The sequence below is a fragment of the Sorex fumeus genome, unplaced genomic scaffold (assembly GCF_029834395.1).
Source record: "Sorex fumeus unplaced genomic scaffold, SorFum_2.1 ptg000014l, whole genome shotgun sequence".
NCBI classification, from domain to species: Eukaryota; Metazoa; Chordata; class Mammalia; order Eulipotyphla; family Soricidae; genus Sorex; species Sorex fumeus.
This window is the reverse complement of record NW_026606071.1, coordinates 40,475,501-40,491,576: the sequence shown is the minus strand read 5'-3', so window position 1 is coordinate 40,491,576 and position 16,076 is coordinate 40,475,501. Positions and strand designations below refer to the sequence as shown.

General features: G+C 46.4%; 1 protein-coding gene across 2 annotated transcripts in view; it reads left to right on the top strand.

Annotated features, from left to right (window-relative positions):
• Positions 1-13,433: 13,433 nt before the first annotated feature.
• The window catches only part of EPHA4 (EPH receptor A4), a 149,573-nt gene continuing 146,930 nt past the window's right edge, over positions 13,434-16,076 (top strand). For both annotated transcript variants that reach the window (XM_056111562.1, XM_056111563.1), the window contains exon 1: positions 13,434-13,568. In XM_056111562.1, coding sequence (XP_055967537.1) covers positions 13,478-13,568 — 91 coding nt within the window. In that variant the 5' untranslated portion in view covers positions 13,434-13,477. The remainder of the gene's footprint in view (positions 13,569-16,076) is intronic.

Here is a 16,076-nt window from a genome sequence, read left to right as displayed (position 1 = left end):
GTTCTCACTCTCAGAGAACCTGGCAGGTTAATGAGAGTATACTTCCCGCATATATGCCTGAATGGGAGCACCTGCAAAGGTGATTAGAGGCTGCCCCAAAAGCCTCCATTCCTCTCGGAGAGCCCAGCAAGCTACCGAGAGTATCCTGCTCACACGGCAGAGACTGGCAAGCTACCCCTGGCGTACTAGATATGCCAAAAACAGTAACAATGATGATCCTCATTCCCCTGACCCTGAAAGAGCCCTCAATATGCCATCGAGCTACACTAGCACGTGACTGGGATGAATGGAGACGTTTCTGGCACCCGCTTGTGCAAATCAATGAACAACAGGGTGATAGTGATAGTAAGAGTTCCATAGGTAGGAACTATCACTAAGTCCATTTTTCAGCTCTCATAGAACACACGTCTCTATTCTAGAATGTGAAAATGTGAAAATGTAAAGAAAATTACTGTGTATAAGACAAAGAGTAGAGAAGATGAGGGCTGGGATAAGGTTGAATAGTGGACAGACAGTTTTGTTTTTGAATTGTCTGTAGAGAAGAGAATGAAGATGAACTCTTCCTGAAGGAAAAGTGCTAGAACTCGGAGTTGATTCAATTATCTCACGGTGATTCAATAATAATAATAAAAAAGATGATTTATATTGGAAACTGAGCCTTAAAAATATATGACTACTTGTCCAATATCAAACAAATCTATGGCCTTTGCCTTCGAATATGAAATAGCTTTCATTATTGGACATGTGTTTCATTGTTGGTTTTTGTTGGTTTTGTTGTTTTTGTCATTTTTATGGTGGTTGGACAATACCAGGTGGTACTTAGGTTACTCCTTGTGAAGCACTCAGGGACAACTCCTGGATGTGCTCATGGAACGATATGAGGTGCCAGAGATCACACTCGGGTCTGCCGTGTGCAAGTCATGTCTGCTCTAAGTATTTCTCTAGTCCAACTGGTATTCTTTGTTTTGCTTTGTTTTGGAAGCCACACCTGGCAATCCTCAGCAGTTACTCCTGGCTCTGCACTCAGAAATTACTCCTGCTGGTGCCTGGGGGACCATATAGGATGCTGGGGAACAAAACTGGACGGGCTGTGTGCAAGGTAAGCCTCCTACCTGCTGTACTATCGGGGTTAAATTGCCGTTAGGTTTCTTTAAAAGAGTCCCCTCTCCTGCTTACATCACAAAGTATTTCATTTAGATTTAGATTTGGGTATCAATAAAGTTACAAATCACTTGCCATGGGCAATCTCTCAAATAGCCGGCACCTTCAACTTGGAGAAATAGGTGAAATATGCTTTTTTTCTTTTTGCTTTTTGGGTCACACACAGCGATGCTCAGGGGCCCATATGGGATGCTGGGATTTGAACCCGGGTCGGCCGCATGCAAGGCAAATGCCCTACCCGCTCTGCTATCGCTCCAGCCCCTGAAATAGGCTTTTGTACAATGCTTTTTAAAAAATTATTATTATTGCTGTGGAGGCCTCCCAGGGATGTTCAGTCAACAGGGCTTGTGGTTCTGTGGGAGGGCCTAAGGGTGCTTTCAGGATCTAGTGTTGCTCAAGTCCTATGGTGCCCTGCATTATCTTGGTAACCCTGGAGATTCTGAGACCCCCCCCCCAGGGCCACTCTAGTGATGTACATGGTGCTAGGGATTGAACAGATCAGCCACCGCATGATATGCTCTTTAATCCAGAACTATCTCCCCAGCCCCTTGACAATATTTTTTTAACTGATAGCCATTTTTTATTTTTGCCTCCCAAGCAATGCCCAGGGGGTCTGGGGGACCCACTTTCAGGGATTCTTGGCCAACTGGGCTTGCAGTTCAATGCTCCGGTCCAAGGATGACTTGTTGCTTAAAGCTTGCAGTGCCCACCCAAAAGGAGAGAGAGAACAAAAGGGAATGCCCTGCCACAGAGGCAGGGTGGGATGGGGGGATGGGTGTGGGAGGGATACTGGGATCCATGGTGGTGGAAAATGGGCACTGGTGGAGGGATGGGTACTTGATCATTGTATAATCAAAACTCAAGTACAAAAATTTGTCAATCTACAACTGTACCGCTTGGTGTTTCACTAATAAAAATTTTTAAAAAATCTTGCAGTGTCAGGGATTACCTTGGTCATCCTGGTGGTGCTCAGGGGATTCCAGAAACATGACAGTTGTCAAGGGCCTCGAGAACTACATGCAGCACTTGGGGGACTCTGTGCTACCAGGAATCAAACCAATTGGCAAGCATGCAAGGCAAGTACCTTTGGTTTCTAAACAGCAGGGAGTGAGGGTGGTTGAGTGAGTAAAGGAGATAAAGCACTTACTATTCTCCCATGTCAGTATGTCTCAGCATCCACCTGTCTTTGCATGGCACCACCAACTTGATTAACCAAAAATTGCAGGGAAGAAGACCTGATCCTCCTGGGTACCACTTGGGAAGCCTGCCCGCTACACAATAAATTACCCCCATCACCACCACCCCCACACACACATGTACACAAAATAAATAAATAAGTGAGAACTAAGGGAAATTTTCAGAAGATAGTTTCTCTCAACTTCATTCTAAAACATCTAACTTTTAAGCCAACTGACTCACAAATCCATGGCTATTTGTGTTTGTTTGAGCTTTTATTCTCTCTCTCTCTTGGGGGCAGCCAAATAATCAGCTAGAAGAAGCAGCAAATGCTGGTGTCTCTGGAAGAAAATCTTCAAGCTCCTGAAATCAAAGGTCGACTGCAGAGTCCATGCAAAATGTAATTAGGCGCTCTGTTTACAGAAGTGAGCACATTTGTCCAATATGGTGCAACACAAGGCCATTCATTCTGCTTTGGCAGCAAACAAGTAATTGTGTGGAAATCTACATTCATTTCCCCAAATGGCTGTAAAGAATGGGTCCATGAGGGGAGTTGATGTGAATCTTTTATGGTCACAGAAAAAAAGTAAGCCTTTTGTAGCTTGGAGAAATATTTTCAATATCTGATAATTTATTTTTAGTCCATTATTCATAATTATTTATTGGAAAATATCCCTCTATGTATAGTATGGCTACCTACTGAAATTCATTTTTATGGTTGTTTCCAAGGTTACATATTCTGAACATAAATGGAAAATGTATGTTTTCTATGAAAAAAAGAATTAAGGAAAAATTCAATAACATGGAACTGGAAGAAAAAATCAATAACTTATTTTCAGGTCTTAAGAAGCAATTTTATATAGATGTCAATTTTTAAAGAGTTTATTTTTTTTAATAATCAACCATTTTTCATCTATACTGCCAAATAAATTGTTTTTATTCTAAATTTGAAGACAAGATGCTATTTCTTGAAGGCGAATGTTTTAGAGGCAATGAACTTCAATGGCTTATGCGAGTATTTTGGGAATTGTATGAGTTTGTGTAAGTGTGTATATATATATGCATGTGATATTTATACTGATAATCTTCAAATACATTTGTACCAAAATATGAAAAACAAACTTAAATTTAATTTAAAGACTATACTATTCTTGGCATTATCTTGCTAAAAAGACATTTAGGAAAAGTCAATTTCTACTTACAACCAAGCATAATTTATTGGGGGTTTCAGAGCTTTAAAATATTAATCCCGATTACTGCTTTATTTGTTCTCACCAATTTCCTCATTTTGAAAATTAATCAGCTGTCAGAAAAGTTGAACGCTAAGTGATATTAGATTTAAATTATGCATGTGTGTTTTATCAGGACATGAAGAGAAAAACACATTACAGAATTATAAATAAGTAAATCACCTTTGAGGAATGTATGTAAACTGAGAATAATCAATAATATGGCTTTAATTTTAAACCATAAAGGCTTTACTATCTTTCCAACTCTTCATGATGTTTACCTAGAATTTCCCAGATCCCTTTGTTTTTAAACCTATTGTCTTTTTGAGATTGAGTTCCAAAAAGAAGCATGAAACTTAACTGTCTTTGGTGGTGGGGGGGGAGGGGTAAATCACAAAATGATTTCCTTGGTAATTATTAGTTTTGTACCCAATGAGTTTAAGGTCTTGGTGAATCAAGCATTTGCAAGAATATTCCCTGTGGATTTGCCCAGCATCTGTATTAACATCTCAAATAAGCTCCAGGGTTATAAAGTTATTTACTCAGGTTTATTGCTTGCACTCTTGCCCCTCAACAACTGTTCCTAGCCTTTTGCCTGGTAGACAAGAAACCCAATTGTTATAAGGCGCAGAGCACAAGAAACTAAACAATTTATATAGGAAGTGAAACTGTGACATTCGATTGCGTATTATCTACTATTTTAACTGTTGCATACTTAAATCCGAAATTAAAACGCAGAGACAATGAAATTAAAAGTTGTGGATAGCTAATAGGGTAAGAAGAAGCATAAGCATTTCTGTCATATATTAAATAGTTTAGGTGATGTCAACCTTAATTCAAACAGAAGCCAATATATTTGATTTCCTGGGACAAGGTGAAAAGTAAACTGTTTATTTTAGAGACTACTCAGTCTCCTAGTGATTTTAGCATAAACTTGGAGCACTTTGTTTAAAGATCTTGCAACTTTAGCTGATCAGGAATATGAAGTCAAATTTAAGAGTCTCTTATAATCAGAATGCAGATGGCACCAAATAAAAACAAAGTAATTAAAATAAGGTCTACATTTTAATTCAGACTCTTCCTAGAGCTCAAGATTTTAATTCATGCGAAGGACCTATCTGATTTTGTCAGGGAAGTAGTCTCCTGTACCAAGAGAAATGCCTCAGTAGCGTTGCTTTGTATTAGCAACTTCCTTCGAATATTAAGACATTAAATTATAGAGATCGCACTCTGTACAAAACCCTAAGTCGAATTTTCCTCTAGCTGCTCTCCCACTAGCACAAGCAAATGTTCCCAAATGTGTAGGAAGAGATGGTAGTACTTACAGGCCAGCTATGATTCAGTCAGTCCAAGAAAGAGACACATCTGATCATTCACACTAGGAGAGAAACTGGGACTATTCTCGGGCTCAACCCCTGTTGAAATTCTGTGAGGGTGCTTTATTGTTTGCATCAACAAGCCTTGGAATGCTTGCCTTCCCAGGGGTGATTTTAAGTTTGCTTTGGAGCTGAGCTGCAGATGTGGAGGATTGCTATATGTATTTGCACTTTTGCTGTGTTTTAGAAAGCAGTTACTGAAGGGCTGTGGACCAGAACCCTCCCACCAGCAGCCTCCCACCCCCAACTTTCAAAGAATCAGTTATGTGACCCCCCCCCCCCCGGCCATCTTTTCCATCTAAATGTAATGATGGGCCTCAGGAGGCCTCGGTACACAAAGCTTCCAACCAAAGTTGTCACTTGATTGACAGGAGAAAGGTTTCCGGGAGATGGACAGTTGTGTGTAGGTGGACATGGTAAAAACAGAAAGCTGAGCAAATTAAATCAGAATACAGCAAAAGGAAGATTCTAAGGCACAGACCTTTCCAGGCCCAGAGCTAAAGCCTAATTGTTAACCATGTGACATTCTTACTATTTGGCAGCTTGAAAAACCGATGGACCATGTTTTCATCGGAGTCAGGATTTTAAAACCAGTATCTGAGATCTATAACATAGAAATGCGTCCTGCAAAGTGGCACAAGAAGTGTTTGACTCAAGATAGCTGTAGGTGGGAAGACCCCTATGTCCTGCCTTTCTTCTGTAACTCGTCAGCCCAGTCACCGCGGTAATATCTGCAGTGGAAATTTAATTCTCTGAGTAAATTAACTAGGGTGACCTGCAAAGTAGTTTAGGGCCAGCTAGGAATTTATCAAAGTATTTTAAATGATAGCAATCCAAGTGAAAAATATAAAAGTTTCAGATGAGAATATAATGAGGTGCCCAGAGGAAATGGGGCTCAGCTTTACACTGCTGCAGTAAACTGACCATTTAATGGAACAGAGTTGATTAATTTCCCGCCGATGTCCAATTACCTCGGATAGGTGTCTAATGTAATATAAATAGGCAGGTCGAAGTGGCAGTGATGGGTGCTACCAGTTAAAGTTCATGCATATTGTAATCCCTCATAATCACCTGTGCATGTTTTGGTTCAAGTTTATTTGAATCTCCAGGTGCAGAAGATAAGAAGGGAAGAACCTCGAAAGGAATGACATATGTATTATCCCATGTGTTCATCCCCAATGTCACTGTGATGCAGCCATCCTCAGGAGACCAATCGCAAAATGTGTCTAACGTGCAGGTATTCTGCAGAGAAGGATTTCTCCCAAACTGGGGAAATGCAATCTCTAACTGAGCCAGATTCAGGCAAAACTGTTCAAGGATGACACCTTCCTATAGAGGCACAGATTGAAAAAGTAAATGGCATAGGAATACCAGTTTCAGTTTTTTTTTTCTTTTTAACTACACTCAAAATCCAGCCAAAGGAAAACCTGGGGCAGGCACACATTGAAATGAGTAAGAAGAAAAACAAATGGTTGAATTGATATACTTTAAATGTCAGCTTGAACCAAATGATCCGTTACTAACTGAATTTCTTTTAACCTCCCTACTTCAAATAACTCATTGTTTGCCTGAGTTTAAGCCAGTTTATTTGTGCAGATACAGTTCAAGTATCCAGGGAAAGTGAGTCTACATATAAGTAGAAGTCCATGCATCACGGCTGAGCTTGTGTCATGTGTGTTTTTGCACCCACCTGAGCTTGCCCTTGATTTTGCATAAATTCCTCATTGTTTTTGCTCTGTTCAGAAATGTTCAAAACAAAGTCAGCTCCATACAAACCATGTGATGACTCTCACATTTGTGTTTCCTTATTTCATGAGCTTATTTATTGTTCAATTTAATATTGTTCATTTTAATAAGTTTTCATTAATTTGTCATGGAACTCGTGTAGCATATGATTCAGGGGAAAAAAGATCCTCCAATATGTCCCTTAGAATTTCAAGTGAGTTCCCTCTTTCATCCTCTTAAAGAAATGGTCATGAGGCATGTCTTGCAGAGAAAAAGCTTTTTCTACCTATTAATAGGCTTGAATGATAAAATTAAAGGAATAAGAATAACATCAAAATAATATTTCCTGTGCAAGTATATTTACAAGGTTCTGCTACCTAAATAAGCATTTATATTGTACATTAAAATATTTTCATCTTTCACTTTAGCCATCTTTAGAATATTCAGAAATATTTTGAAATTAAGAACTAAATATTTGGAACATGACTACTTAAGTGCTATCTGTTCTGATGCGGGGGGAAGTTAGGTTTCTAAACTTAGATTCTCATTAAAGAAGTAAATCATAAATTCTTATTCACTGTCACCTTACTTTCTCTCCCAAGCATTTCACTACAATTATAGATTGCTTTTCAGAAAGGAAAAAAGAGGCTATTGCAATACTTTTATAATTTGCTTCAACAATCGAATAATTATTTCTCTTATTTAAAATGGCTCAAACACATCAATACCAGTATGCTATTTACAACTATTCTCATCACTTTCTATCATACATAACTGTAATTCCAAAAGCTCTCTTAATAACCAGAAATTATAAATATTTCATACTTCATCATTAAATATCAGCTAATACATTTCATGACTGTGACTTACAGTTTGGGGTTGACATTTTGAGTTAGCATGAGTGAACTTTGTTTATAGATGTTGCACCGAGACACTGATAAACTTTTTTTTAAAAACATTTCTTTGAGGGCCTGACTTTCATAAGACAAATCAGAGTTTTGATGATTTCATTGTTTTGTCTCTGAAGCCACACCAGGGTACTGGAAATTAGCACAGCTCTGAACATTGAGCCATCATCCCTGTTCAAGAATTTTGGGGAAGAGTTTTAACTCATGTTTCTAACACAGTTCAAAAACAGAAACAAATGATCTCTGGATTTTCTTGAAGTAAAAGGTTGGCATTCCCTATAAAAGGTTTAGTTCAAGGAATCAGAACCCAGTTGTGGGAATAAGAATCGAGTTGCAGGATTCAACTGAATGCCCCAGAGAACAAACATTTCCTCCTGATGATTTCTACATAGTTCCCACAGCCACCCTGGGTGGGTGTCATGCATGGTCTCAGCTAAGAAGAAATCATTCACATCCTGCACAGGTGGTGTTTAACACACATTAGACACACGAGAACTGTTTGCTAAGACTGACCAAGAGTCCAGGCATGGCACTAAACAGAAGGTCAAGTAAGACCTTCCGCTCTTAACTCCCACCCTTCCTGTTGGATCTTTCTAGGCTCTGAGACTCCAGAACACTTTCCTCCTTTCTCCTCTCTAATTCATCTGACTGCTCTCATCCTAAGCTCAGCTACCATCTGTCCTTGCTTCTTCTGCCTAAGAAATAGCATCCAATATTTCACATTCAACAAAAATGAAATGGAAATCTCATTAGGGTTTCCAAAGTTCTTATTATATTCTGGGGGGTGAGTATATTTCAGCTGGTAGTTTAGGTTAGCAGTGACTTTTTTTTTATAAAGGTAGATATTTCTGACCAACAGAGAATTTCAGGGAGTCATTATCACTGATATTTTCATTCCATTATAGAACTTTTCATTACTCAGACTGTCTTTGACTAATATTTTCATGAAACACTAATATTTGAAGGTAGCTACAATGCCAAGGTTCAAATCCAGTTGAGTCATTTTGGGACATGAGTTGAATGAGAACTGTGACAATTTCAGCAATGGAAAAGGGAAGATATCATACTCTAGCTCATCTTCCTACTATGGAAATGGTGAAATAAAATATCCTCTCAGATCAATCAAGGCATAAGGTATATCATAGTGCATGGCTTACTCCTGGAAGGGCACGTTTATCTGGATGAATCATTTCTGATTAAGGTAAAGGTAAAGACCCTCCCGTTGATCGTCGATTTGCTCGAGCGGGCCCAGTAACGTCTCCATTGGAGACTTTGTTGTTACTGTGTTTGGCATATCGAATACATCACGGGGAGCTTGCCAGGCTCTGCCGTGCAGGCGAGATGCTCTTGGTAGCTTGCCGGGCTCTCCGAGAGGGGCGGAGGAATCGAACTAGGGTCGGCCAATGTTGGCCGCGTGTAAGGCGAACGCCCTACCCGCTGTGCTATCGCTCCAGCCCAATTATTTTTATTAAATTGTTAAGTATCTGTTACTAATGATATATTTTTAAGAGTAATAATAGTTGTCTAGCATAAACCAAATGATATAGCAGCACTGTAGCACTGTCCACCTGTTGTTCATCGATTTGCTCGAGTGAGCACCAGTAATGTCTCCACTGTGAGACTTGTTGTTACTGTTTTTGGCATATTGAATATGTCACAAGGAGCTTGCCATGCTCTGCCGTGCAGGCAGGATACTCTCGGTAGCTTGCTGAACTCTCCGAGAGGGAGAGAGGAATTGATCCCAGGTTGGCTGTGTGCAAGGCAAACGCCCTACCCGCTGTGTTATTGCTCTAGCCCAGATGATGTAATAGATTACAAAATTGTTTCAGTTTGTTGAAGAGTCACATAACATCTTAGCTGCAGCTCAGAGATGAAGAAACTATCTCAGACAGATTAAGACACACAGCTAGTAATCCACTAGAATATAAACCAGCAAAGTTTGTTTTTGAAAACTAAAAATGGCAGGAATATTTTGTGCACATGAACGGATTAAAAAAAAGTGGAGGATCCAGAAAAATCCAACAACATGACTAGACATTCTGGCAGAAAACGAAAGACTGAATCCTCACATGTCCTCACCCTTTTTCTCATCCCCAAGTATTCTCTGTGTCTCTGCTCCTTTGTCCGTTGGTCCACGGACCTTGCTCAAGAACTTGGGTGAAACTGGTCCTCCAATTTGAAGACAGACACTGGGATGTTTGGTACCATTCTAAAAGATCTTTACAAACTAGAAATACCTTTGAGATGCAACCTTAATTCAATCAGATTAACTTTGTATCTTAAGTCTTTCTCCTAGGCTCTATAAACGTTAGTTATAAATGCTATAAATGCAAATTTTCAAATGAATTATGTACCGTGGAGGGTGGTGGGCGTGTCTCCTAAACTGTGTTCAGGAAGTTTTGCTGATTTCTGGCCAAATAATCTGGCTGTTCAATGCAAGCTCTGTAGACTGTGATGTTGGGGATTATCCTTGAGACCTCTCATGTGGGGGCTACCATACCGTGCCAGGGATCAGACTGCACCACCACATGCCTATAAAGGAAGCACCGTATCTCCCTCCCATACTATCTCTCCAACCTCTTATTTACAATTGTATTTAGCTGATAGCATCACACACACACACACACACACACACACACACACACACACACACACACACCACTACTTAATGGATTTAAAGTACCCTGGAATTCTTGCAGCCATTGTAGGGGGAAGGAGGAATGTTGTTTTACTGAAGAGGAAAGCTAATTTATTTTAAAAGTGGTTAACTTCAGGTATTTTTTTTCCAATTTCAAAAAATAGAGGTTTTTATTGTAAGCTCTAACTGCCCCGAGTGATTGATTTGTTATAAATACTCTCAGGGATCCGAAAGCTCCAGAGTATTTTCCAGTAAAGTGAAGGAAGAGTGCTGTGGATTGATTGATCAGTGACTGCCATTTTCCCAATTTTTTTTGTCTTATTTCAGCAGGAATTGTGTCAGTTAGATTAGAACTCTTTTCTTCTACATAGCCATAATGGATCTCATTTTCCGTGGCTCATTTCTGATTTCGGTCCAGAAATGCTCAGACGAGGAAGTCACGGTTCACCTACTAGGAAGCATGTCCTGCCTTTTTTTTTATCTCCAGATTATGGGGTTGCCTCTGGTCTGAAAAGGAAAACCGGGGAGAAAGGGAATGGATGGACTGCACCTTCCTCCATTCAGGCAGCTTTGAGTGGAAGGACTTGGTTTAAAATTCAGCGTGCACGCGGCAGGAGAGAAATGGTATATATTTTTGAAACTTGAGTGTTTTCCAGAATGCAGGTTGTCAAGTTTCCCATTTCAACAGTGCAAACTCCAACCTCGTGTAGAGCGATAGCCAGGTACTATTGTTTGAAAACGTTTCTTTAAAGAATTCTGATTGCTCTTTTTAACTCTTTGGACTCGCAATGCTAAATGACAGGGACCCATACATTTTCTTCTTTTCCTTCAAACCTAGGAGAGGTCCCTAATGCAAGAACCTTGATATGCATTCCTTAAAGGGACTTTGCAATTTCAAATAATTGATACTCTCACATGCATATATATCCAGAGTGCACCCCTCGCACTCCCCCCCTCCACCCGCCCCGGTCCTTTGTTACTTGTGTGAAATCAGTAGCTGCCATAACCGAAGTCCCCCTTCTCAGGCTGTGACATTTCAGCAGATTTTCCAGCAAGAAGCCAGAATGCCTGGGGCTGCGCAAGCTGTTCCTCTAGGCCACCAACTCGCAGGCTATGCCACCCAGCTCATCGTCAAACGCGCTCGAATCAAAGTTGCCCATTTTATTAGCGGGCTCCTGAGTTTGCACAGAGCGGCTCGGTAGCGTGGAGGAGATCTCATGGGCAGCAAAAAAAAAAAAAGCCAATGACCGGAAACTGTGGCCGGTGGTTGGAGCTGGGCTCTCTCCTCCTGCCCCCTGCCCTGCAATCCTCTCTCTTTCTCTCGGATTGTTTTCAGGGGCTTTCGTGATTTAAGCCATCCCGGGGATGCTCTCTAAGAGTTTTCTCCTTGAAACGCGTTTCGACTCCGTCTTGCATAATCCAGCTGGAGGGACCGGCCACTGGTCTCCCGAGCTCCCTCCGCGCCGCCTCCCACCCCCGCACCACCCTGGGGACTCGAGTGCGCCGAACCGGGAGGGGTGAGGGGTGGAGGGGGATGAAAAGGACGCGCGCACCCCGCTCCTGGGCGTGTGGCGGGTGGGGGTGTGGGGGGCGCCGGCTTTGTCCGCTCGTCCTTCCGCAGGGGTCGCGCGCTCCCGCGTCCGGCCGGCAGGTGGCGCGCTTGGTTCACGGTGAACCGCGGCAGGAGCGGGAAAGCCGCGCTCGCGCCTCCCCACCGTCGCCCTCCCAACGGGGGACCCGGACTCCTCGGGAGGAAAACCCGACCCAACTCCGGAGGGATCCAGAGGACGGGGAGACCTGGGAGGAGGGTAGAGAAAGGGAGTCCCGAACAGAAACTCGTCGACCCCGCGGAAACCCACCCAATTGCTCGGCGGGCTGGTTTCCCCGCGGCTGGCGGCTGCCTTGACAGGTCCTGGAGGCGCTCAGGTGTCCGCGCTCGCGGCCAGGACTTGGGGACGGGGGACGGGCAAGACGACCCAGGTAGTCTGCATCCGCATTAGGTCGACTACGTGGGGGAGCACCTGCGGCTGGGCCAAGTGAGCGGATTCCTGCGGGTTCTGCAGGCGCTGGGGATGGGAGATGCTTTTTTGGGGGGTGGGGGGGTGCGGGGGGACCGTTCCGGGGAGCTTTGGCAGCGCGGGGCGGCAGCGCGCGCTCGGGGCTTGCTCTCCAGCTCGCCTTGGTTCGGCCGGAGCAATAGCAGGTCCAGGCACTGCACCCTGAAAATCCGAGATTCTCTTCCCCACCGCTGACCCCCACTGTCCCCGGTAACGGCCAGGGCTCCAGGACCGCTCCCCAGCCCCTCTCCCCCGGGAAGCCGCGCAGTTGCTTCTCTGAAGCCGGAGCAAGTCTGGGGCAATCTAGCAGCGGTTGGGAAGGCTCAACCGGGCTCCGGGACGCGCCCCCAAGGCCCCGGGGCTCGCTCCCGGGCTCGCAAGTGCTTTCGTTCCGAGCCAGCCAGACTCTCAGACTCGGAACCCAGCTTGCAGCAGGAGCAGGCGCTGTCCTCGACGTCTGGGGAGCGATTTTGGTCCCCGCTACCCAGGGAGACGGAACAGCCTGGGAAGAAAGGTGGAATCAAACTACAAAAACTCTCCCCATTACAAAAAAAAAAAATCATCATAATTAAAACAAAAACACACACACAAACGCAGAGACAGCCAGAAGGGTGCCGGGCCCCCGCGCAGGGCTGGAGCGTGCAGTCCCGGTTGCGGGAGCGAGCGGGACGCGCACGCTGAGATCCGCGGAGCTGGGAAACCGTCCGGAGGCAGCTCAACTTTATACTTATTTAACTGCGGGGCAAGAGACTCTCCCATAGCCCGCCGCCCCGAGGTCCTACCCGGGGGGGATGCACCCCTCACCTCCCGCTCTCCCCATGCCCCGTCCCAGAGACCAAAGAAAGAGACTTTCCAAGCTCTTTCCGCCACCCGTGGGGCCGAACCCCGAAGGGGACGTCCGGGGGGAACCTCGTCGCCTTCCTCCTATGGGGGAGGGGGGCTCCCGGGCTCACCCCTCCAAAGCCTCGGGAGACCGCGCACCCCGCGGAGCCCGGAGGGGGCGGGGCTGGGGGCGGGCTCTGCGCGCTGGGGGCGGGGCCTGGGCGGCCCAGTTGCGCCGTCATTGGCCGCGGACCCCAGACTGGCGGGTTCGCGTCACGGGCCGGGCCCACCCCCTTGGCAATGTCTTGAGCCTGCTGCACTCCTAACTTAAGCATTTATTCCACTGGGATAGGAGCGGCAGGAGCAGCGTTGGCACCGGCGAGCCATGGCTGGGATTTTCTATTTCGTCCTCTTTTCGTTTCTCTTTGGGATTTGCGACGCTGTCACCGGTTCCAGGGTGTACCCCGCGAACGAAGGTAAGAGGTTGGGGGCCGGAGGGGACGGTTGGAGGGTGAACAGTTCCCGGGAGCCTGAGGCCAGCGGCTTGTGTGCATGGAGGTAGTGGTGGTGGTTGTGTTTTTTTTTTCTTTTTTTGGAGGAGGGTATCCAGGCGAGAGTGGTGCACCCCGACTCCATAGGAGCAGGCCGGGCTGAGAGGAGCCGCGAAGGAGACAGCGGGGCGGCTGGCTCCCGGGTCCCCGGTGACCCGTGTTCTCAGAGCAGCTGCTCAAGTTTGCAGCGAAAGGACAAAGTTTATCAGCATCCTCCGGCGAGGCCAGCTCGGGGCGCCCGGAGCAGATGCTCCGGAGCCATCGCTGAGGTTTAAAATAATCATTTACCCCCCTCCCCAAATAATGAATATGGACTAAGTCACCCCCCCCCCGCCCCCCCACCCCTTTCCACCCGCTCCCATCTCTCTGCCACCCAGCTCGGAAGCCTGGAGCACCAGGAGAGAGCTGCGAGGCCCGGGCTTCCTGCGCGAACGTTGCGAGCTCTGGCGTTTGCAAAGTTTCCCGAGCCCTGTGACGCCCGGGACCCCGCTGCCCGGCCGCCGACGCCGCTCGCCCGCTGCCGCTGACCTGGTTTCTAGCGCCCGGCGTTAGACACCTTTTCTCCCTGCCCAGCGCCTCTTCCAGGGTTGTTGCATCGCTGGCCTGGGCAGCTCGCCCTCCTGAAGTCACCCTCCCCGCAAACCTGGGAAACCCGCCCTCAGATGTATCATACTCGAGGGAATATCCCCCCACCCCCCCCCACACACACAATTTTTACCACCACTACCACCACCACCAAAAACAACAACAACACCGCCGCATTTGCTCCTGGAACTGTATTCTATTTGCTCCGGGAACTGCATCCTATATTAGTTTGGAGGGACCAGTGGCACCAATTGCACCCGTCTGCTGGGTGGTGTTCAGTTTTCTGCGCGTCTGTTGGGACGGACGTGCAGTAAGGACTGCGTGTGTGTGTGTGTGTGTGTGTGTGTCTATGTGTGTGTATGTATGTGTGTGTGCGTGTGTGTGTGTGTGTGTGCGCGCGCGCATATGTGCGGGTGCGTGTCTGTGTGTGCGCGCGCGCGCGCTCGTCGGGAGATGGGGGTGGGGGTGACCACTGAGTTTGGGATGATCTCAGAGAAAGGCGAGTTTCTGCGTGTGTCCATGCACGCGCACGAGCGCGCAAAGGCTTGTCCGTGGGTGCGCGGGTGGCCGCGTGGACGCGGGAGGACTGTGTGCCGAGCGCCCTGCCGGGGTGCGTGTGCGTGCGTGGGGATTGCTGGGGCGCCAGCCGCGCGCGGGGGGAGCCTCGGCGTCCCTCTCTCCCCCTCCCCCCCGCCTCCCCTCGCCCCCGCAGCCCCCACCCCCATCCCTCCTTCTATTCATCCGTCCGTCTCCCCTGGATCCGTCCACGCATCTCCGCGCAATCGATCATTTTCCCTGTTCCGAAGGAGGGAGCCAAAAACCAACTTAGCATTGGCTGGGCGAGCCGGTACCCAGAGCTCGCCAGACGCGAGGCTCGGGAGATGCGCACACCTGCCCCGCAGACTCGGGTGGGAGAGCAAAGGGGCGTCCCCACCCCACCCCACCCCCAGCATCGATGCCCTGGTGTGGGGCCCCTCGGCCTCTGCCCTTGAGCAGTTTGGCCCTCGGCTCCGTTCCGTCCGGCCGCAGCCGTGGACACCTCGCGTTCTACTGACCACTTCGCACGTTTGTTTAGACGTTCCCCCAAGACCTCTCTCGCACCCGACGTCGAGGGAATTTTCTCTCGTGTTATCCCTTTCTTGCTTTTTTTCTTTTGAAAGCAAAACTTGAGCTCCTTAAACAAACAAAAAAAAAAAAGAAGGAGGGGGGTGGAGGTTAGAATTGATGGTGCCTTAGGCTGATGGAGAAAGAATGGGGATTGGGGGGGTCTACCCTCTCCCCTCCCCCGCCTCCCCCTTAAAATTAATTCATTTTGTTGCTTTTTATTCCCATCACGTTCCCTTTTCTCCCTTTTACCCTCTCTTTCTACTCCCTCCCCTTTTTTGTAAATTGGGTCTTATTGTTCCCTTTGTGTCCCTAATCCACCTTACATAAATCCAAATGGATGTAGCGGGGCTTTTCTCTGGGGACGGAGAAGAGTGAGGAGGGGGCGCAACTTCGGCCGGGAACGACCCCGGGAAAGCTGTACCTTTTAAAATAATTAACAGACCCCCGGAATTCTGGCTCCCGAGAAAAAGCGGGAGAAAGTCTGATTTTAACGCCTTAGACTTCAGGGTGAACTGAGAGCTGCAGAGGGCCAGGGACCGGGTAGGAGTGTGGGGTGGGGGGTGGGGGCGGAAAGGCCGCGACTAATTAAGAATTAGGGTGCCTGTGAGCTAGGAGGGTGATTTTTCATTCCCACCCTACCCCCAGCGCGAAAAGCCAGCCTGGTTCCTCAAATTAATATCCCAATAGTTACTTGGAGGTGGGTCTTTGGAACCCAGGTCTGCGGATGTCGGTGGGAACGGG